Here is a 23,806-nt window from a genome sequence, read left to right as displayed (position 1 = left end):
CTGCGTGACAGGTGATATTCCTGTTTGAGGAGCATGCTCTCACTGTCTCAACAGGTGATATTCCTGTTTGAGGAGCATGCTCTCACTGTCTCAACAGGTGATATTCCTGTTTGAGGAGTATGCTCTCACTGTCTCAACAGGTGATATTCCTGTTTGAGGAGTATGCTCTCACTGCGTGACAGGTGATATTCCTGTTTGAGGAGTATGCTCTCACTGTCTCAACAGGTGATATTCCTGTTTGAGGAGTATGCTCTCACTGCGTGACAGGTGATATTCCTGTTTGAGGAGCATGCTCTCACTGTCTCAACAGGTGATATTCCTGTTTGAGGAGCATGCTCTCACTGTCTCAACAGGTGATATTCCTGTTTGAGGAGCATGCTCTCACTGTCTCAACAGGTGATATTCCTGTTTGAGGAGTATGCTCTCACTGCGTGACAGGTGATATTCCTGTTTGAGGAGTATGCTCTCACTGTCTCAACAGGTGATATTCCTGTTTGAGGAGTATGCTCTCACTGTGTGACAGGTGATATTCCCGTTTGAGGAGCATGCTCTCACTGTCTCAACAGGTGATATTCCTGTTTGAGGAGCATGCTCTCACTGTGTGACAGGTGATATTCCTGTTTGAAGAGTATGCTCTCACTGTCTCAACAGGTGATATTCCTGTTCGAGGAGTATGCTCTCACTGCGTGACAGGTGATATTCCTGTTTGAGGAGTATGCTCTCACTGTCTCAACAGGTGATATTCCTGTTTGAGGAGTATGCTCTCACTGTGTGACAGGTGATATTCCCGTTTGAGGAGCATGCTCTCACTGTCTCAACAGGTGATATTCCTGTTTGAGGAGCATGCTCTCACTGTGTGACAGGTGATATTCCTGTTTGAAGAGTATGCTCTCACTGTCTCAACAGGTGATATTCCTGTTCGAGGAGTATGCTCTCACTGTCTCAACAGGTGATATTCCTGTTTGTGGAGTATGCTCTCACTGTCTCAACAGGTGATATTCCTGTTTGAGGAGCATGCTCTCACTGTCTCAACAGGTGATATTCCTGTTTGAGGAGCATGCTCTCACTGTCGCAACAGGTGATATTCCTGTTTGAGGAGCATGCTCTCACTGTCTCAACAGGTGATATTCCTGTTTGAGGAGCATGCTCTCACTGTCTCAACAGGTGATATTCCTGTTTGAGGAGCATGCTCTCACTGTCTCAACAGGTGATATTCCTGTTTGAGGAGCATGCTCTCACTGTCTCAACAGGTGATATTCCTGTTTGAGGAGCATGCTCTCACTGTCTCAACAGGTGATATTCCTGTTTGTGGAGTATGCTCTCACTGTCTCAACAGGTGATATTCCTGTTTGAGGAGCATGCTCTCACTGTCTCAACAGGTGATATTCCTGTTTGAGGAGTATGCTCTCACTGTCTCAACAGGTGATATTCCTGTTTGAGGAGCATGCTCTCACTGTCTCAACAGGTGATATTCCTGTTTGAGGAGTATGCTCTCACTGTCTCAACAGGTGATATTCCTGTTTGAGGAGCATGCTCTCACTGTCTCAACAGGTGATATTCCTGTTTGTGGAGTATGCTCTCACTGTCTCAACAGGTGATATTCCTGTTTGAGGAGCATGCTCTCACTGTCTCAACAGGTGATATTCCTGTTTGAGGAGCATGCTCTCACTGTCTCAACAGGTGATATTCCTGTTTGAGGAGTATGCTCTCACTGTCTCAACAGGTGATATTCCTGTTTGAGGAGTATGCTCTCACTGCGTGACAGGTGATATTCCTGTTTGAGGAGTATGCTCTCACTGTCTCAACAGGTGATATTCCTGTTTGAGGAGTATGCTCTCACTGCGTGACAGGTGATATTCCTGTTTGAGGAGCATGCTCTCACTGTCTCAACAGGTGATATTCCTGTTTGAGGAGCATGCTCTCACTGTCTCAACAGGTGATATTCCTGTTTGAGGAGTATGCTCTCACTGTCTCAACAGGTGATATTCCTGTTTGAGGAGTATGCTCTCACTGCGTGACAGGTGATATTCCTGTTTGAGGAGTATGCTCTCACTGTCTCAACAGGTGATATTCCTGTTTGAGGAGTATGCTCTCACTGCGTGACAGGTGATATTCCTGTTTGAGGAGCATGCTCTCACTGTCTCAACAGGTGATATTCCTGTTTGAGGAGCATGCTCTCACTGTCTCAACAGGTGATATTCCTGTTTGAGGAGCATGCTCTCACTGTCTCAACAGGTGATATTCCTGTTTGAGGAGTATGCTCTCACTGCGTGACAGGTGATATTCCTGTTTGAGGAGTATGCTCTCACTGTCTCAACAGGTGATATTCCTGTTTGAGGAGTATGCTCTCACTGTGTGACAGGTGATATTCCCGTTTGAGGAGCATGCTCTCACTGTCTCAACAGGTGATATTCCTGTTTGAGGAGCATGCTCTCACTGTGTGACAGGTGATATTCCTGTTTGAAGAGTATGCTCTCACTGTCTCAACAGGTGATATTCCTGTTCGAGGAGTATGCTCTCACTGCGTGACAGGTGATATTCCTGTTTGAGGAGTATGCTCTCACTGTCTCAACAGGTGATATTCCTGTTTGAGGAGTATGCTCTCACTGCGTGACAGGTGATATTCCTGTTTGAGGAGCATGCTCTCACTGTCTCAACAGGTGATATTCCTGTTTGAGGAGTATGCTCTCACTGCGTGACAGGTGATACTCCTGTTTGAGGAGCATGCTCTCACTGTCTCAACAGGTGATATTCCTGTTTGAGGAGCATGCTCTCACTGTCTCAACAGGTGATATTCCTGTTTGAGGAGCATGCTCTCACTGTGTGACAGGTGATATTCCTGTTTGAGGAGTATGCTCTCACTGTCTCAACAGGTGATATTCCGGTTTGAGGAGTATGCTCTCACTGTGTGACAGGTGATACTCCTGTTTGAGGAGCATGCTCTCACTGTCTCAACAGGTGATATTCCTGTTTGAGGAGCATGCTCTCACTGTCTCAACAGGTGATATTCCTGTTTGTGGAGTATGCTCTCACTGTCTCAACAGGTGATATTCCTGTTTGAGGAGTATGCTCTCACTGTCTCAACAGGTGATATTCCTGTTTGTGGAGTATGCTCTCACTGTCTCAACAGGTGATATTCCTGTTTGAGGAGTATGCTCTCACTGCGTGACAGGTGATATTCCTATTGATGGAGGGACAATAGAGCCCTGAGTACCAGGCCATTAGGACCTGATGGAGGGACAATAGAGCCCTGAGTACCAAGCCAATAGGGACTGATGATCGTTAGCCAGTTGGGTACTACCAATACATGTCGAGAGTGCATGAAAGCAGACTCAACGATCACATGGAATTTTACTGCTGGCATGACTGATGACTGCCGGTGTGGCGGTAATACAGTCACCATAACAGCCTTATTTCTGATTACTGTACCACTAATCACATGCTCAAAGTACCCCCCTCACATCAATATGGAAAGCCCATATCCCTTGAGTCTATAGAGAAACATCATTGGCCTGCTTTACCACCCTCACTGGGGAAAATATGATATGCATGAATCAAGCCATTCTACAACACAAATCTATTCAATAGCACCACGTAAGGTTGATTGGTTATAAAGGAGTATTCTCTGATTCTTATCTCTGAATTCCTGGACTAACAGTATCATGGGATATGATACGGACACTACAGGGGTCACTGGCGGATGATTTGAGGTCATTTTAAGGGTTAATAGAGGTCATAGCCCACACCTAACCAGCAACGCAGCCAGTCAGAAATGGAGCGCAGGTCATACATAGAGATTGTCGAGTCAAATAAGCAATATACAGTGGTATTTGCAGAGGTGTGTGGTTCAGAACTGTCCAGGGCTAGCAGCAAATACTTTGGTAACTCAATGATGTCCTTCAACATACCAGTCTGTCACACTACAGTCATTCTCAAAACTTTTGGCCACGACACAAATATTAGTTTTCACAAAGTTTGCTGCCTCAGTTTGTATGATGGCAATCTGCATATACTCCAGAATGTTATGAAGAGTGATCAGATGAATTGCAATTAAGTCCCTCTTTGCCATGCAAATGAACTGAATCTCCCAAAAACATTTCCAATGCATTTCAGCCCTGCCACAAAAGGACCAGCTGACATGTCAGTGATTCTCTCATTAATACAGGTGTGAGTGTTGACGAGGACAAGGCTGGAGATCACTCTGTCATGCTGATTGAGTTCAAATAACAAACTGGAAGCTTCAAAAGGAGGGTGGTGCTTGGAATCATTGTTCTTCCTCTGTCAAACATGGTTACCTGCAAGGATACACATGCCGTCATCATTGCTTTGCACAAAAATGGCTTCACAGTAAAGGATATTGCTGCCAGTAAGATTGCACCTAAATCAACCATTTATCGGATCATCAAGAACTTCAAGGAGAGTGGTTCAATTGTTGTGAAGAAGGCTTCAGGGAGCCCAAGAAAGTCCAGCAAGCGCCAGCACCGTCTCCTAAAGTTGATTCAGCTGCGGGATCGGGGCACCACCAGTACAGAGCTTACTCAGGAATGTCAGCAGGCAGGTGTGAGTGCATCTGCACGGGAATCCCCTTCCCGATTGTTTAGGGCATCTGGAAAAAAGCTTGTCCGGAGAAGACAAGGTGAGCGCTACCATCAGTCCTGTGTCATGCCAACAGTCCTGAGACCATTCATGTGTGGGGTGGGTGGAGTGGGCTCACTCACAATTTTGCCTAAGATCACAGCCATGAATAAAGAATGGTACCAACACATCCTCCAAGAGCAGCTTGTCCCAATCATCATCATATTCCGCAACAAAGCCTCCTTCACTCACGCTGCCAAGCTTACCCTAGTAAAACTGACTATCCTACCGATCCTCGACTTCGGCGATGTCATCTACAAAATGGCTTCCAACACTCTACTCAGCAAACTGGATGCAGTCTATCACAGTGCCATCCGTTTTGTCACTAAAGCACCTTATACCACCCACCACTGCGACTTGTATGCTCTAGTCGGCTGGCCCTCACTACATATTCGTCGCCAGACCCACTGGCTCCAGGTCATCTACAAGTCCATGCTAGGTAAAGCTCCGCCTTATCTCAGTTCACTGGTCACGATGGCAACACCCATCCGTAGCACGCGCTCCAGCAGGTGTATCTCACTGATCATCCCTAAAGCCAACACCTCATTTGGCCGCCTTTCGTTCCAGTACTCTGCTGCCTGTGACTGGAACGAATTGCAAAAATCGCTGAAGTTGGAGACTTTTGTCTCCCTCACCAACTTCAAACATCAGCTATCCGAGCAGCTAACCGATCGCTGCAGCTGTACATAGTCTATAGGTAAATAGCTCACCCTTTTTCACCTACCTCATTCCCATACTGTTTTTATACTGTTTTTATTTATTTACTTTTCTGCTCTTTTGCACACCAATATCTCTACCTGTACATGCCCATCTGATCATTTATCACTCCAGTGTTAATCTGCAAAATTGTATTATTCGCCTACCTCCTCATGCCTTTTGCACACATTGTATATAGACTGCCCATTTTTTTCTACTGTGTTATTGACTTGCTAATTGTTTACTCCATGTGTAACTCTGTGTTGTCTGTTCACACTGCTATGCTTTATCTTGGCCAGGTCGCAGTTGCAAATGAGAACTTGTTCTCAACTAGCCTACCTGGTTAAATAAAGGTGAAATAAAAATAAAATAAATAATCCAGGAACAGTTTGGTGACGAACAATGCCTTTTCCAGCATGATGGAGCACCTTGCCATAAGGCAAAAGTGATAACTAAGTGGCTTGGGGAACAAAACATCGATATTTTGGGTCCATGGCCAGGAAACTCCCCAGACCTTAATCCCATTGAGAACTTGTGGTCAATCCTCAAGAGGCAGACGGACAAACAAAAACCCACAAATTATGACAAACTCCAAGCATTGATTATGCAAGAATGGGCTGCCGTCAGTCAGGATGTGGCCCAGAAGTTAATTGACAGCATGCCAGGGCAGATTGCAGAGGTCTTGAAAAAGAAGGGTCAACACTGCAAATATTGACTCTTTGCATCAACTTCATGTAATTGTCAATAAAAGCCTTTGACACTTGTGAAATGCTTGTAATTATACTTCAGTATTCCATAGTAATATCTGACAAAAATATCCAAAGACACTTTGTAGAAATTAACATTTGTGTCATTCTCAAAACTTTTGGCCACGACTGTACATTGTACAATATCAGGAAATGCAAGAGTCTAGGGCTGACACTGACTATAAGAGATATGGGGGACGGGAATCCATGATTTTATTCTCTAAAATGTCAACCCTTCAGAGCACCCTCTTGCAGCTCTCAAAGCACACATTACTGCATAAAGAGGACCAAACCTCTTAACTAATACAGTGCAGTGAGAGCACTCCCCAGAGGACAATCTGATCAATAGAGGTTGATCACTGTAACCGTGGAGTGACAAATACAGGTAACAGAACAGTCAACACATCCTTTTCAATGATTCCTTTCCCCTGGTATCCTCCTTGCTATGCTACTGGGACAGATGGTGTCCATCAAGCTAGTGTGACCTCTGCTGAAGCATGTCCAAGACAACATAGTGTGTCATTGGACACAGCCCAGACAGACATGTTAAATCTGTGTCAAGACCATTTACGAATCAACGACAAGGAGATATAGAGCAAACATCTGTTTTTTTTCATAAAAATGTTATACAAATCCCTGTCTGGAGTTGGAACAAATGTTAGGACCTCACATCGAGCCACTCATAAAGACATCGGAAAGTTCTGGAAGCAGTTCAATTTAAGAAATAACAGGCCATTTGTCTAAAAGGCTTTCTCCTGTCTTGTACATAATGGAATTATTTTGAGTGTTGGCCAAGGGGTCATATTTTCTTGGAGACAGAGGAGAGCAGTCGGGTCTCCACGACAACCCCAAAATGATTTTACTATTGGCTCCAGCACAGACCCAGGACAGACATTTCAATGTCACATTTATATTCAAACTTTTTAGGAAACCTGTTGACTGTCATGTAGAAATGACTTTCTCAAGGTTACAGAACAACTTTATTTGTCCATTGGTAACAACAAATTCAGTATAAAGCTGATATCCAAATCTAATCTACTTTCTCAGAGTAAGTTTTGAACAACAGACAATCGGTGTACTTTTTTAATGCATCTCTTCCGTAAACCTATTTAGTCTAACCTATACGACTGGATTTGCACCAAACCAATGTGGGTAAAGTAGTCCCCAGACTTGCTAGGGTAGCTTTGGTTGGTCAAAACCTCCCTCTGAATCTCGACAACTCAAACGTATGGTCGGCTGCAAATCTTGGCTCTCTCTAAAGGCAATTCCCACTCCACTCTCTCTCTCTCTCTAAAGGTAATTCCCACTCCACTCTCTCTCTCTCTAAAGGTAATTCCCACTCCACTCCCTCTCTCTCTCTCTAAAAGTAATTCCCACTCCACTCCCTCTCTCTCTAAAGGTAATTCCCACTCCACTCTCTCTCTCTCTAAAGGTAATTCCCACTCCACTCTCTCTCTCTCCCGAGTCCCTAACATACTGGCTGTATTAAGCAGACCTGGTCCCTGCTTCTGTGGTGTCTCTCCCCCTCATCTGAGAGCTTGTCTGTTTTGATACAGGGCGATTTATTCGGAGGAGCTCTATTCCACGGGTCCTATGTAACTGAATCAGACTGAACACTCAGTGCTTGTAATCTGGTTAGGAGTCTCTGTGTGTGTGTGTGTCTAAGAGTCTAAGAGAGTGTGTTTGTGTGTGTGTGTGTGTGTGTGTGTGTGTGTGTGTGTGTGTGTGTGTAATCACATTTAGGAGTCTCGCTCCTTGTCTGTTCTTTGGGCTCTGCCTGCCGCCCTTCCGCACTTCTCTGAGGCAGCTAGGACGGAGGAAGGGAGTGGTGATTCACCCACTTCTTAATGAATGAATAGAGAGAAAGAGAGGGGGAAGAGAGAGATAGGAGGATTCTGAATCTGAATGCATTGGTTATATCAGGGCTCTACAGCGCGACCATTTCACTGACATTTGCGACCAAAAAATATGTGCAAAATAAATTGCTGCCGTAGCTATTTTGTTTCACTGCATGGTAATCGCACAATGAAATACCAATCCCATTTCCCATCTTGCATAGCAGCTGTGCGCCACAGAAATATATATATTTTTAATGTATACATTTTTTGTTTTAATTTAACCTTTATTTAACTAGGAATGTCAGTTAAGAACAAATTCTTATTTACAATGACGGCCTACCGGGTTAACTGCATTGTTCAGGGGCAGAACAACAGATTTTTACCTTGTCAGCTCGGGGATTCGATCCAGCAACCTTTCGGTTACTGGCCCCACGCTCTAACTACTAGGCTACCCCAAATAGAATGAAAGGACGGGCTTGGAACCTGGAACCCAGGTAGCCTAGTGGTTTGCGCATTAGACTTGTAACTGAAAAGTTGCGATATCAAATCCCCGAGCTGACAAGGTAAAAAAAAAAAAAAAAAAGTATTTCTTCTCCCGAACAAGGCAGTTGACCCACTGTTCCTAGGCCAGTTGACCCATTGTTCCTAGGCCAGTTGACCCACTGTTCCTAGGCCAGTTGACCCACTGTTCCTAGGCCAGTTGACCCACTGTTCCTAGGCCAGTTGACCCACTGTTCCTAGGCCAGTTGACCCACTGTTCCTAGGCCAGTTGACCCACTGTTCCTGACCCAGGCCAGTTGACCCACTGTTCCTAGGCCAGTTGACCCACTGTTCCTAGGCCAGTTGACCCACTGTTCCTAGGCCAGTTGACCCACTGTTCCTAGGCCAGTTGACCCACTGTTCCTAGGCCAGTTGACCCACTGTTCCTAGGCCAGTTGACCCACTGTTCCTAGGCCAGTTGACCCACTGTTCCTAGGCCAGTTAACCCACTGTTCCTAGGCCAGTTAACCCACTGTTCCTAGGCCAGTTAACCCACTGTTCCTAGGCCAGTTGACCCACTGTTCCTAGGCCAGTTAACCCACTGTTCCTAGGCCAGTTGACCCACTGTTCCTAGGCCAGTTGACCCACTGTTCCTAGGCCAGTTGACCCACTGTTCCTAGGCCAGTTAACCCACTGTTCCTAGGCCAGTTAACCCACTGTTCCTAGGCCAGTTGACCCACCACTGTTCCTAGGCCAGTTGACCCACTGTTCCAGTTGACCCACTGTTCCTAGGCCAGTTGACCCACTGTTCCTAGGCCAGTTGACCCACTGTTCCTAGGCCAGTTAACCCACTACCCACTGTTCCTAGGCCAGTTGACCCACTGTTCCTAGGCCAGTTAACCCACTGACCCACTGTTCCTAGGCCAGTTGACCCACTGTTCCTAGGCCAGTTGACCCACTGTTCCTAGGCCAGTTGACCCACTGTTCCTAGGCCAGTTGACCCACTGTTCCTAGGCCAGTTGACCCACTGTTCCTGTTCCTAGGCCAGTTGACCCACTGTTCCTAGGCCAGTTGACCCACTGTTCCTAGGCCAGTTGACCCACTGTTCCTAGGCCAGTTGACCCACTGTTCCTAGGCCAGTTGACCCACTGTTCCTAGGCCAGTTAACCCACTGTTCCTAGGCCAGTTAACCCACTGTTCCTAGGCCAGTTAACCCACTGTTCCTAGGCCAGTTAACCCACTGTTCCTAGGCCAGTTAACCCACTGTTCCTAGGCCAGTTGACCCACTGTTCCTAGGCCAGTTGACCCACTGTTCCTAGGCCAGTTGACCCACTGTTCCTAGGCCAGTTGACCCACTGTTCCTAGGCCAGTTGACCCACTGTTCCTAGGCCAGTTGACCCACTGTTCCTAGGCCAGTTGACCCACTGTTCCTAGGCCAGTTGACCCACTGTTCCTAGGCCAGTTAACCCACTGTTCCTAGGCCAGTTAACCCACTGTTCCTAGGCCAGTTAACCCACTGTTCCTAGGCCAGTTAACCCACTGTTCCTAGGCCAGTTGACCCACTGTTCCTAGGCAGTCATTGAAAATAAGAATTTGTTCTTAAAACTGACTTGCCTAGTTAAATAAAGGTAAAATAAAACAAATTGACTGGTAAACTCAGCGGTACACTTAACGGCTGCCTGGTATTGTGATGCAATAATTTGACCAGAAGAAGATCTGTTTGGGATGGAAACGTTGTCAATAAAGCGTTGAATTGGGAGCTTTAACAGTGTGAGGGCCTTTGTGTTCTATACTAGTATTCTTTATTAGCCCAGCAACTATGTTTTAAGGATGTGCGTATGACCACACACTTTTCAACGTAAAGATAACTGCCTAAATAATAGAAACACTTGAGTAAATGAGGGAAACAAAGTACAGTGCATTCGGAAAGTATTCAGACCCTTGACTTTTTCCACAATTTGTTAAGTTTCACCTTATTCTAAAATGGATGAAATTGTTCTTTCCCCTCATCAACCTACACACAATACCCCATAATAACAAAGCAAAAATAGATTTTAGAACTGTTTACAAATTATTAATTAAAAATTAACTTAAAGATCACATTTAAATAAGTAAGTATTCAGAACCTTTAACTCAGTACTTTGTTGAAGCACCTTTGGCAACAATTACAGCCTTGAGTCTTCTTGGGTATGACGCTACAAGCTTGGCACACCTGTATTTGGGGAGTTTCTCCCATTCTTCTCTGCAGATCCTCTCAAGCTCTGTCAGGTTGGATGGGGAGCATCACTGCACAGCTATTTTCAGGTCTTTCCAGGGATGTTCAATTGGGTTCAAGTCCAGGCTCTAGCTGGGCCACTCCAGGACATTGAGACTTGTTTCCAAAGCCACTCCTACGTTGTCTTGGCTGTGTGCTTAGGGTTGTTATACTGTTGGAAGGTGAACCTTCACCCAAGTCTGAGGTCTTGAGTGCTCTGGAGCATGTTTTCATCAAGGATCTCTCTGTACTTTCCTCCGTTCATCTTTCCCTCAATCCTGACTAGTCTCCCAATCCATGCCACTGAAAAACATCCCCACAGCATGATGCTGCCACCACCATGTTTTACTGTAGGGATGGCGCCAGGTTTCCGCCAGATGTGACGCTTGGCATTCAGGTCAAAGAGTTCAATCTTGGTTTCATCAGACCAGACTCTGGTTTCTCATGGTCTGAGAGGCTTTATGTACTTTTTTGGAAACTCCAAGAGGGCCATCTTGTGCCTTTTACTGAGGAGTGGCTTCCATCTGGCCACTCTACCGTAAAGGCCTGATTGGTGGAGTGTTGCAGAGATGCTTGTCCTTCTGGAAGGTTCTCCCATCTCCACAGAGGAACTCTGGATCTCTGTCAGAGTGACCAGGCCCTTCTCCCCCGATTGCTCAGTTTGGCCGGGCAGTCAGCTCGCGGAAGAGTCTTGGTGGTTCCAAACTTCTTCCATTTAAGAATGGAGGAGGACACTGCGTTATTGGGGATATTCAATACTGCAGACATTTTTTGGTAATCTTGCCCAAATCTGTGCCTCAACACAATCCTGTCTCGGAGCTCTCTGACAAGCTCTCTGACAATTCCTTTCCGTGTGGCACGGTAGCGAATGTCCACGGCCCGGTGGTTTGAGACCGCTGCTATAGACTAGAATATTATGCAACGCTAGTTCTTACTCAGCACTGTCAACACTCTTTATTCAACACTTTTATAAGCCATAAAATGTGCATTCTTCCTACTTCCACTCCTGCTACAACCAACTGTAATGAAGGAGTAGGAAAGTGTATCATGAATTTGTGCATGAGGAGACTCGAGTTTCGCCATCAGCTGGAAGACAGTGTCAGTGGAGGAAAGGGAGAGCGGAGGGACGTTGAGAGGTGGACCCTGTGACTGACCATCAGTATCATGTTTTTAAATGGTCTGAACAACAATACATGTGAGCGTTAGATCTCGGCTTGCATTTTGACTCAGAAAGTGATCTTGACTCAGAAAAGGACCACCGCTTTAAGCTCACCTGAGAAAAATTACAAACTGACAAAAATGGTATCTATGTATAACAATACAAGGTCCATTTAACAGTAAAATAAGACTAAATGCATTTCAAAATGTAAGCTGTGAATGCCTGAAATCTATTATCTTGTAGAAGTTAACCAAATGATGCTGCTATTGTGTGACTGTGACATACAGGCTCAATAACTAGCATGAAAAATATGTTCAATTGGTAAGAAATAGTCATTAATGCCCATGACATGTGCTATCCTGTGCATATAAATGCACATGAATATTTTAATTGTACATAAAGTATGATCTGAGAAGATACAAAACATATCTGAAAAATGTGTTTATCTGGGGGTCACCTCAACACCAACGTTTTTTTACAGCTTTGAAAGTGGTCACTAGTGGGTACTTACACAGCTGTCAATAACCTAATAATAAAATATCTGAATGGCTTAAATTAAAAACGGTCATAGATATAACAACCAGATAAATGGGTTGAACCCAAAGATTGACGTGGGCTTAATAGATACGCTGCATGTACTACAATACTGATGATAGATAACATATGTTCATTGTGTGCTGTGCTTAAATCTTGAATCAGATGCAGAGATATTGTCTAGGCTCTGGAATTATGGTAAACACCGCCATCGTGCGGCGAGGGATTAAACGGCACATGTTCTTCTAGAAAAAGGGACCAACGATATTGGTTAAATGTCCTGTCCCCTCAAATATCCTCTATTCAAGGCAATAACTAGCATGACCATAAGTATAAGTACGTGCTTATCAATTTCATGTATTAGCTACACATGTATATGTATTGACCGTGCACATGCAATGACAAGCAGTTCTGTAGTGTTGCCAACTTACCCCCCATTCCCTCATGAAGACAGTGACCTCCTCGGGCGCCGCCGTTTTGTTCCTTCTGAATTCATCTTTGACATACTGGTCTCCCAGCGCTCTCAAATCAATGGGCAGGAACCGGTGCAACAGTAGAATCCTCTTGTACAAAGAGAAAACTCTTGATACATGGGAAGGATTCGCCATGAAGTTGTTGGCAAGAGATACACGCAAAAACAAATAAATCTAGTAAGATCGCTAGCCAACTATGTATGACGGTTAGCTACTTGACTTTCCTTCAAAGACAATTTGGTGGCTGATTGTATGACAGGTGAATGTTAACTAAACAAGCTATACGAATCTGTGACTGCTGGCTCGAACTCACAACTTTCAGATTTCAAGCTAAACGTCCCGTTCACAAGTCCTTTCGTGACAAATGCCGCATGACACATTCAGATAAAAGCAAATACCTCTGTAGATGTGCAGTTTTGTCAACTTAGTCACATTAAAACAAGGACAGTTATTCAACAAAACAGCGTGCCCTTGTTTATCCCGGAAGTAGAATTTTCTTTGACCATTCACAGACTTGGATCGGAAAACCTCAAGATGACTGTTTTCTTATAGTGCCCCCTAGCGGTGAATTTGTATTTGGACGTAAAGTTATTCACGTGAAATTCACATGTTCCAGTTATTGGAAATGACTTGAACCAAATGATATATGCATTGCAGCACTAAGCAGTAGCCTAAACGAAAAAATATATAAAAATAATTAAATCAGTCAGAGGATTCTCAATGTCCATCGTAACCTGAGACAATAGAACTGTTACAAAGTTGTTATTTATAAAAACAGGACATTTTTATTTGAGTTCCCTCAAGATGAAGAGAAAAAAATTAAGTGATTGCAGGTAAATGTATGAAAGCACGATCCGTATACCGTTCGTTCAATATCCGAATTTAAACAACAAATACGGATACCATTTGTATCAGTGGATATGATCATGCACAGACTGAAAATGTGTCAATTATAGGCTACTAGTGTACATACATACTCGCAGTCTCGTCATCAGATGTATCAGACATGGCAAAATTAAGACAAACTGCTTGGTAACATTCCATGCATGAGTATAGGAGGTCCCTGATAAACCATGAGTTCACCTGCCTATAAAACTCACTCCCACCTCTATGTGCTCTTACTCTTGCCAATCCATGCTTCTATGCGTTATCCACAATCAGAGGAGAATATTTGTGTTAAACATTTTTGTGTGAACAGGTAAGCCCGTTTTCTTCCAGTAAAAATGACCAACGATAATATCAAAATATTTGAATATCAAAATGTTGCAAAATGTGTTATTGTGACTTTAAAAGTAACAGTAACTTTGATTGAGAGTCATTATTACAATCCTTTATTTTAAATGCATCCCCACTTGTAAAGTGATCTTGAACATGATAGCACAATCAACGTCAGTTGTATACTGTATATAGCATATTTGCTAATTATTTTTGACAGGTTGGAAGTAACAAGTGTTTGTTCACCTGCCCTAACGCACTTATTTTTTTGTATCACTCACAGGGTTTGGTCTGAAAGAGGGGAATTATGATCACTCTTTCACTGGTACCCTTTGTGTCTGGGCTGTGTATAGGATTTCTGTCTGTTCAATACTTTGTTTACTCAGACACCAACACTGCAAAACCAGCTGTTTTCTCACTGGGTAACTCTAGTGGAGTTCATAATGACAAAAGGGTTCGAAGACACATACACTCAGGTAATTGACTTCTGAATATCCATTCACTGCCTTTTATTTGTGGCTTTCTTAATCCCAATATTGTAGTAAAATGTTATTCATCAAAAACGAATGTAATGTAAACAAATGCGTTTTGAGGTTTTCTCCACTTGCTATGACGATGTAAGGTCTAAGTAGAAAGCTTTTTTTGTGTGTGTGAGAGAATCTTCTAACATCTGTGATTCCTGAAAGAATTCTGGTTCCAAGATGCCAGTGGATTTGAGCACAGTGCTGGGAACACTACTGTTCGGGTTTTGATTCCTGCATTGGCCAAATGCAGTTGTTTCAATGACAACCAAATACTTTGGATAAAGTACAGTTTCCCAAACTCGGTCCTGGCCCCCCAACAAAAAAACGTTGGTGCCCTATCACTACACAGCTGATTAAAATACAGTGCCTTCAGAAAGTATTCAAACCCCTTGACTTTTTCCACATTTTGTTGTGTTACAGCCTGATTTAAAATGGATTAAATTGAGATTTTGTGTCATTGCCCTACATTCAATACCCCATAATGTCTAATTGGAATTAGGTTTTTAGACATTATTGCAAATGTATAAAAAATGAATAGCTGAAATGTTTTGAAAAGTTGAAATGTGCTTTAAGAAGTCACAAAATAAATGAATGGACTCGCTCTGTGTGCAATAAGTGTTTAACATGATTTTTGGTACCTCAGTCAAGCAGTGAAGTTCAAACATAGATTCAACCACAAAGGCCAGGGAGGTTTTCCAATGCCTAGCAAAGAAGGAAACCCCACCTATTGGTAGATGGGTAAAAACTAAAATCTGACAATGAATATCCATTTGAGCATCGATAAGTTATTAATTACACATTGGATTGTGTATCAATACACCCAGTCACTACAAATATACAGGCGTCCTTCCTAACTCAGCTGCCAGAGAAGAAGGAAACCGCTAAATGTTGGAATATTGCTGTGGAGACTTGCTTCCATTAAGCCACAAGAGCATCAGTGAGGTCGGGCACTGATATTGGGCGATTAGAACTGGTTTACAGTTGGCGTTCCAATTTATCCCATAGGTGTAAGATGGAGTTGAGGTCAGGGCTCTGTTCAGGCCAGTCAAGTTCTTCCACACCAGTCTCAACAAACCATTTCTGTATGGACCTTGCTTTGTTCACGGGGGCAATGTCATGCTGAAACAGGAAAGGGCCTTACCCAAACTGTTGCCACAAAGTTGAACACACAGAATCATTTAGATTGTCATTGTACAGAATGTGCCAATATGTAAGGATGAAGTAACTAGTCAAGAAGATAGATAATTAACAGTAACAGCTGTAATGTCTGCTTCCAACTCACATGCTCTGTCACGCCCTGATCTGTTTCACCTGTCCTTGTGATTGTCTTCACCCCCTCCAGGTGTCGTTGATTTTCCCCAGTGTATTTATCCCTGTTTCCGGTCTCTCTGTGCCAGTTCGTCTTGTGTTTCCAAGTCAACCAGCATTTCTCCTGTTCTCGTGCTATTTGCATTTCTCATTTTTCTAGTCCTCCAGGTTTTGACCCTTACCTCTTTCTGGACTTTGTACCCACCTGCCTGACCATTCTGCCTGCCTTAACCATGAGCCTGTCTGCCACTTTTTACCTCCTGGACTCTGATCTGGATTTGACTTTTTGCCTGTCTACAACCATTCTCTTGCCTACTCCTTTTGGATTAATAAACACTGTAAAGCTCCAACAATCTGCCTCTTGTGTCTGCATCTGGATCTCACCTTGTTTCATGATATGCTCCAACACCACATAGATCCCCTGAACGCAGCTCACTCTCCAGATCCCAATCACCTGAATTCTGATCACCTGTTCACACACCTTTACGTCATTATCACACTATTTCGTTCAGTTTGAGGCACCCCATCATTGTGAGGTATTGTATTTTTTGTGACACACTTCTATTCGGAGCTCTGTTTCCCCCGTAATTTAATCCTCCCGTGTATGATAGTTTTTGCCTGCCTCACTAAAAACGCATTTAGAAAATTCTCCGCCTGTACCTTAGCCTATCGGATATTTAGCAGTCTTACTTCCAGCGCAGACAGAGATAGCCGCCTCGATTCGCGTTCCTAGGAAACTATGCAGTATTTAGTTTTTTTATGTGTTATTTCTTACATTGTTACCCCAGGAAATATGAGGTTTTATTACATACAGTCGGGAGGAACTATTGGATATAAGAGCAACGTCAACTCACCAACATTACGACCAGGAATACGACTTTCCCGAAGTGGATCCTCTGTTTGGCCCACCACCCAGGACATGGATCGAATCCCAGCCGGTGACCCAAAACAACTGCGCAGCAGAAGGGGCAGACGGAGCGGTCTTCTGGTCAGGCTCCGTAGAAGGGCACATCGCACATCGCTCCCGAGCAAACGACTAGCCAATGTCCAGTCTCTTCACAACAAGGTAGACAAAATCCGAGCAAGGGTTGCCTTCCAGAGAGACATCAGAGATTGTAACGTTCTTTGTTTCACGGTAACATGGCTCACCCGGGATACGTCAGAGTCGGTACAACCACCCAGCTTCTTCACGCATCACGCCGACAGAAACAGACATCTCTCTGGTAAGAAGAAGGGCGGTGGTGTATGCCTTATGATTAACGAGACGTGGTGTGATCATAACAACATACAGGAACTCAAGTCCTTTTGTTCACCCGACTTAGAATTCCCCACAATCAAATGCCGACCACAATATCTACCAAGAGAATTCTCTTCGATCATAATCACAGTCGTGTATATCCCGCCCAAATCAGACACATCGACTGCCCTGAAAGTACTACATTAAACTCTATGTAAACTGGAAACCACATATCCTGAGGCTGCATTTATTGTAGCTGGGGCTAATCTGAAAACAAGGCTCACAAAATTTTATCAGCAAAACCCTGAATCATTGTTATTTTAACTTCCACGACGCATATAAAGCCCTCCCCCACCCTCCTTTCGGAAAATCTGACCACGATTCCATTTAGTTGCTCCCAGCTTATAGACAGAAACTAAAAAAGGTAGCGCCCGTGCTCAGATCTGTTCAACGCTGGTCCGAGACAAGGACAACAACCAACCGAGCTACTGCCTGTTCACCCTGCTATCATCCAGAAGGCGAGCTCAGTACAGGTGCATCAAAGCGGAGACCGAGAGACTGAAAAACAGCTTCTATCTCAAGGCCATCAGACTGTTAAACAGCCATCACTAACATTGAGTGGCTGCTGCCAACACACATCTCTAGCCACTTTAATAATGAAAAATTGATGTAATAAATGTATCACTAACCACTTTAAACAATGCCACTTTATAAAATGTTTACATACCCTACATTACTCATCTCATATGTATATACTGTACTCTATACCATCTACTGCATATTGCCTATGCCGTTTGGCCATCGCTCATTCAAATATTTGTTATGTACATATTCTTATTCATTCCTTTACACTTGTGTGTATAAGGTAGTTGTTGTGAAATTGTTAGATTACTTGTTAGATATTACTGCATGATCAGAACTAGAGGCACAGGCATTTCGCTACACTCACAATAACATCTGCTAACCATGTGTATGTGACAAATCAAATGAGATTTTATTTGAAAAGCTGTTCAGGGCCCTGTTGGTTTCAGACCTGGTGCACCAGTACAGCTTGCCATGCAGTAGCAGATAGAACATAACTTTTTAGGGCCTTCCTCTGACACCACCTGGTACAGAGGTCCTGGATGGCAAGGAGCTCGGCCTCAGTGATGTACTGGGCCGTACACACTACCATCTGTAGCGCCTTGGGGTCAGATGCCAAGCAGTTGCTATACCAAGCCGTGATGCAGCCAGTCAAGACGATCTCAATGGTGCAGCTGTATACCTTTTAGAGGTTCTGAGGGCCCATGCCAAATCTTTTCAGCTTCCTGAGGCGGAAGAGGTGTTGTCATGCTCTCTTCATGACTGTGTTGGTGTGTGTGTGAACCATGATAATTCCTTAGTTATGTGGGCACAGAGGAACTTGAAGCTCTCGACCTGCTCCACTACAGCCCTGTCGATGTGGAAGGGTGCGGGCTTGGTCCTCTGTTTCCTGTAGTCCACAATCAGCTCCTTTGTCTTGCTGATGTTGAGGGAGAGGTTATAGTCCTGGCACCACACTGCTAGGTCTCTGACCTCTTCCCTGTAGGCTGGCTCATCGTCGTCGGCGATCAGGCCAACCACCGTTGTGTCGTCAGCAAACTTAATGATGGTGTTGAAATTGTGCGCGGCCACGCAGATGTGGGCGAACAGGGAGTACAGGAGGTGTCTAAGCACGCACACCAGGACCAAGTTTGGGACACCATGTGCTAATTGACCACACTTTTTATTCATTATTTTTAAATGATCTCTTTCAGATGAGGACAGGAGTGTTGCAGCCAGCCTGTCCCAAAATGTACGAGTACTATGTTGGATCATGACTGGGCCTAAGAACCTGGAGTCCAGAACCAAACACATCCGGGCCACCTGGGGCAAACGATGCAACAAAGTCCTCTACATGAGCTCAGTGGAGACAGAATTCCCCACGGTGGGGCTCAACGTAACTGAGGGACGAGACCAGCTCTACTGGAAGACCATCAGAGCCTTCCAGTACATCTACCAACACCACCGCAACGACTATGACTGGGTCCTCAAAGCCGACGATGACACGTTCGTGGTCATCGAGAACCTCCGACACACATTGTCTAAACAGGACCCGGAGAAGCCTGTATACTTTGGGAGAAGGTTCCGCCCGTTCGTCCAGCAGGGTTACATGAGTGGTGGAGCCGGCTATGTCCTCAGTAAAGAAGCCGTCAGAAGGTTCATCAAGGGATTCGACACTGGGAAATGTTCCCACTTCTCCACCATAGAAGACATGGCTCTAGGGAAGTGTATGGAGACTATGGGTGTGGAGCCGGGGGACTCCAGAGATGTGAAGGGAAGGCAGACGTTTCATCCCTATCCACCACAGAAGTACCTGGTCAAAGAGCCACCCAGAAAACTGCCCTGGTATCTCTTATACGACCACTACAAACCAAGAGAGGTAAGCATAGTCTAACCCTAATGAAGTGGACACTTACATCAAGTATGATCATACATATCACTCTATTCAATTATATTTTCAGGTCTGTATGTGGGTGTGATGCTGTCTCCATGCGTAATCTAATCAAATCAAATTTTATTAGTCACATGTGCCGAATACAACAGGTGTATTCGGCACCTGTTGTATACTTTACATACTTTACATACTTACAGTGAATTGCTTACTTACGAGCCCCTAACCGACAGTGCATTTAAAAAAAAAAAGATTAAAAATAAGAGATAAAAGTAACAAGTAATTAAAGAGGAGCAGTAAAAAAATAACATATACAGGGGGGTGCCGGTACAGAGTCAATGTGCGGATGCACCGGTTAGTTGAGGTAGTATGTACATGTAGGTAGAGTTAATTAAAGTGAGTATGCATAGATGACAACAGAGAGAGGTGTGGAGAGGTGTGGGGGGCAATGTGAATAGTCTGGGTAGCCATTTGATTAGCTGTTCAGGAGTCTTATGGCTTGGGGGTAGAAGCTGTTTAGAAGCCTCTTGGACCTAGACTTGGCGCTCCGGTACCACTTGCCGTGCGATAGCAGAGAGAACAGTCTATGACTAGGGTGGCTGGAATCTTTGACAATTTTCAGGGCCTTCCTCTGACACTGCCTGGTATAGAGGTCCTGGATGACAGGAAGCTTGGCCCCAGTGATGTACTGGGCCGTTCGCACTACCCTCTGTAGTGCCTTGCGGTCGGAGGCCGAGCAGTTGCCATACCATTCAGTGATGCAACCATTCCCTCGATGGTGCAGCTGTAGAACCTTTTGAGGATCTGAGGACCCATGCCAAATCTTTTCAATCTCCTGAGGGGGAATAGGTTTTGTCGTGCCCTGCTTTACGACTGTCATGGTGTGCTTGGACCAGTTTGGTGGTGATGTGGACACCAAGGAACTTGAAGCTCTCAACCTGTCCACTGCTGCCCCGTCAATGAGAATGGGGGCGTGCTCTGTCCTCTTTTTCCTGTAGTCCACAATCATCTCCTTTGTCTTGATCATGTTGAGTGAGAGGTTTTTGTCATGGCACCACAAGGCCAGGTCTCTGACCTCCTCCCTATAGTTTGTCTCGTTGTTGTCTGTGATCAGGCAGTCCACTGTTGTGTCATCTGCAAATTTAATGATGGTGTTGGAGTCGTGCCTGGCCGTGAAGTCATGAGTGAACATGGAGTACAGGAGGGGTCTGAGCACGCACCCCTGAGGGGCCCCTGTGTTGATCAGCGTGGTGGTTGTGTTGTTACCTACCCTTACCACTTGTGGGCGGCCCGTCAGGAAGTCCAAGATCCAGTTGCAGAGGGAGGTGTTTAGTCCCAGGGTCCTTAGCTTATTGATGAGCTTTGAGGGCAATATGGTGTTGAATGCTGAGCTGTAGTCAATGTACAGCATTCTCACATAGGTGTTCCTTTTGTCCAGGTGGGAAAGGGCAGTGTGGAGTCCAATAGAGACAGCATCATCTGTGGATCTGTTAGGGCGGTATGCAAATTGGAGTGGGTCTAGGGTTCCTGGGATGATGCTGTTGATGTGAGCCATGACCAGCCTTTCACAGCACTTCATGGCTACAGACGTGAGTGCTACGGGTCAGTAGTCATTTAGGCAGGTTACCTTAGTGTTCTTGGGCACAGGCGCTATGGTAGTCTGCTTAAAACATGTGTCACAAACTTCAAAATGAGCAGACCAAGGCGCAGCAAGCAGCGTCCATTGAGTTCCACATCTTTTTAATACAAAGTGAAACTAGAAACAAAACCACAAAACTTACAAAGAACGTGAAGACGTAGTGCCCAAACACACAAACACAAACAATATCCCACAAAGCAGGTGGGAGATAGGGCTTCTAAAATATGATCCCCAATTAGAGGCAACGATTACCAGCTGCCTCTCATTGGGAACCATACAAAACCACCAACATTGAAATACACATTCTAGAACACCCCCCTAGTCACACCCTGACCTAAACCACTATAGAGAATCCAAGGGCTCTCAATGGTCAGGGTGTGACAACATGTTGGTATTACAGACTCGGACAGAGGTTGAAAATGTCAGTGAAGACACTTGCCAGTTGGTCAGTGCATGCTCGCAGTACACGTCCTGGTAATCCGTCTGGCCCTGCGGCCCTGTGAATGTTGACCTGTCTAAAGGTCTTAAATCGGCTGCGGAGAATGTGATCAGTCTTCCGGTACAGATGGTGCTCTCATGCATGTTTCAGTGTTATTTGCCTCGGAGTATCAAGTTGTTTAGCTCGTCCGGTTGGCTCGTGTCACTGGACAACTCTAGGCTGGGCTTCTCTTTGTAGTCTGTAATGGTTTGCAGGGCCTGCCACATCCGACGAGCATCAGAGCCGGTGTAGTACGACTCGATCTTAGTCCTGTATTGATGCTTTGCCTGTTTGATGGTTCGTCGGAGTGCATAGCAAGATTTCTTATAAGCTTCTGTGTTAGAGTCCCGCTCCTTGAAAGCGGCAGCTCTAGCCCTTTAGCTCAGTGTGGATGCTGCCTGTAATCCATGGTTTCTGGTTGTGGTATGTACGGTCACTGTCGTACCCACGTTATTGATGCACTTATTGATGAAGCCAATGACAGATGTGGTGTACCCCTCAATGCCATTGGAGGAATCCCGGAACATATTCCAGTCTGTACTAGCAAAACAGTCCTGTAACTTAGCATCTGCTTCATCTGACCACTTTTTTATTGATCTAGTCAAGTCTAGTCTAGTTTATTTATTGATCTAGTCACTGGTGCTTCCTGCTTTATTTTTTGCTTGTAAGCAGGAATCAGGAGGATAGAATTATGGTCAGATTTGCCAAATGGAGGGCGAGCTTTCTATGCATTACTGTGTGTGGAGTAAAAGTGGTCTAGAGTTCTTTCCCCTCTGGTTGCACATTTAATATGTTGATAGAAATGAGGTAAAACTGATTTAAGTTTCCCTGCATTAAAGTCCCTGGCTACAAGGAGCGCCGTCTCTGAGTGAGTGTTTTCTTGTTTGCTTATGATGGAATACAGCTCATTCAATGCTATCTTGGTGCCAGCCTCTGACTGTAGTGGTATCTACACAGCTACAAAGAAATATATTGCGTGTAATGTATTGTGAAAGGTGTCATAGATGCTTTGGGATTAGAATTCAGTGTGTCATGATTATGGCTTATGAGTAGCTAAAGAAAATATTTACTCATGGCTTTGTACTTATAGGTTTGTGCGAGCAGGAAAGGCTCATAAGACAAGAGCCTATATCTTGTTTCTGTAGCGTGAGGCAGCTTGATGTCTATCTTATATAAAAACTTGTATAATGTTTTATACAAGCTTAATACGGCATTTGGCATACTACCTAAACGACTATTAATATACTTAGTCAGACTGTCATTCTTCTTTCCCCCAGGGCCCAGATTGTTGTTCAGATCACATCGTATCATTTCACTACATCTACCCTGTAGAGATGTACACGCTGGAATACTTCACCTATCATCTACGGCCCTATGGATACAAGTACAGGTACAACCCTGATGCTGTAGCAGCTGAAATTGAGAGTAACACCACCACACCTGTCTCTGCTTAACACAGAGATATCACAGACGGACTACTGCACTGAAGAAAGAACTTATTACTGTGTCATGTTTAAATGCCGAAACCACAGCCTGACATTGCCACTCTCTTTGGTAAGCTGAGCAATGAGACTGAGGAAATGGAACCACTCTCAAATTCACTGACATGGTAGTTTTAAACATATTTTGAAGCTATACATTGTTTGTTTGCATAGACAACAAATACATGAACAATAGAGTAATATCATTTATTTTTGTGACAGAATGAGACTGTTGAACTAAGCTCATTGGGCATTTGCATATCATTATTCAAATTTGCATTGAGAAGCAAGGAATCTTCCAGAATTTGCCTTTAACTGTAGGCTTGCACTATCGACCACAACTGTTAATCGTATAATCTGTGTAGGTCTTATCTGTACATATGATATTTATTAAAGGTTCTTATGATTCGGGCATTCTATATTTTGTGTATATTTTATTATATATTTATTCAAACAAACAGCTAAGTTCATTCAGTTTGAGTTTCACATTTCCTTCTTTGCTTATGTTGTACAATGTAAATATATATATTTTACAATTTACAGTAAAACATAGGTTAACATGACATTTTGCATTTTGTTCAAATGAAAATAGAAGTATGTACTTAATGTGTTCTATAGATTTCTGAAGGTCTAACGCAATCTTACATTCAGATTGTT

The 23,806-nt window shown here is 44.2% G+C and overlaps 2 protein-coding genes across 2 annotated transcripts in view; one reads left to right on the top strand and one right to left on the bottom strand.

The window, feature by feature from the left end:
- sdhaf3 (succinate dehydrogenase complex assembly factor 3) overlaps positions 1–13,331 on the bottom strand; it is a 36,271-nt gene extending 22,940 nt beyond the window's left edge. The window contains exon 1 of the mRNA XM_052470115.1: positions 12,774–13,331. Within this exon, the coding sequence (XP_052326075.1) occupies positions 12,774–12,950 (177 nt within the window). The 5' untranslated portion in view covers positions 12,951–13,331. The remainder of the gene's footprint in view (positions 1–12,773) is intronic.
- Positions 13,332–13,947: 616 nt separating this feature from the next.
- On the top strand, positions 13,948–23,568 carry LOC118375835 (glycoprotein-N-acetylgalactosamine 3-beta-galactosyltransferase 1-like). Its single transcript, XM_035762457.2, has 4 exons — positions 13,948–14,013; positions 14,314–14,506; positions 18,875–19,539; positions 22,946–23,568. Exons 2-4 carry the CDS (start codon positions 14,338–14,340, stop codon positions 23,120–23,122), a joined length of 1,011 nt encoding a protein of 336 aa, XP_035618350.1. The 5' UTR covers positions 13,948–14,013; positions 14,314–14,337; the 3' UTR covers positions 23,123–23,568.
- Positions 23,569–23,806: the final 238 nt, after the last annotated feature.

The sequence above is a fragment of the Oncorhynchus keta genome, chromosome 19 (assembly GCF_023373465.1).
Source record: "Oncorhynchus keta strain PuntledgeMale-10-30-2019 chromosome 19, Oket_V2, whole genome shotgun sequence".
Taxonomy (NCBI): domain Eukaryota; kingdom Metazoa; phylum Chordata; class Actinopteri; order Salmoniformes; family Salmonidae; genus Oncorhynchus; species Oncorhynchus keta.
The sequence above is the reverse complement of the archived record's forward strand: the minus strand, read 5'-3'. Positions and strand labels throughout refer to the sequence as shown.

Coding starts and splice junctions, on each gene's coding strand:
- LOC118375835 (XM_035762457.2), top strand. CDS start 14,338: ATGATCACTCTTTCACTGGTACCCTTTGTGTCTGGGCTGTGTATAGGA. Junction 14,507..18,874: donor TCGAAGACACATACACTCAG/GTAATTGACTTC, acceptor GATCTCTTTCAG/ATGAGGACAGGAGTGTTGCA. Junction 19,540..22,945: donor ACCACTACAAACCAAGAGAG/GTAAGCATAGTC, acceptor TCTTTCCCCCAG/GGCCCAGATTGTTGTTCAGA.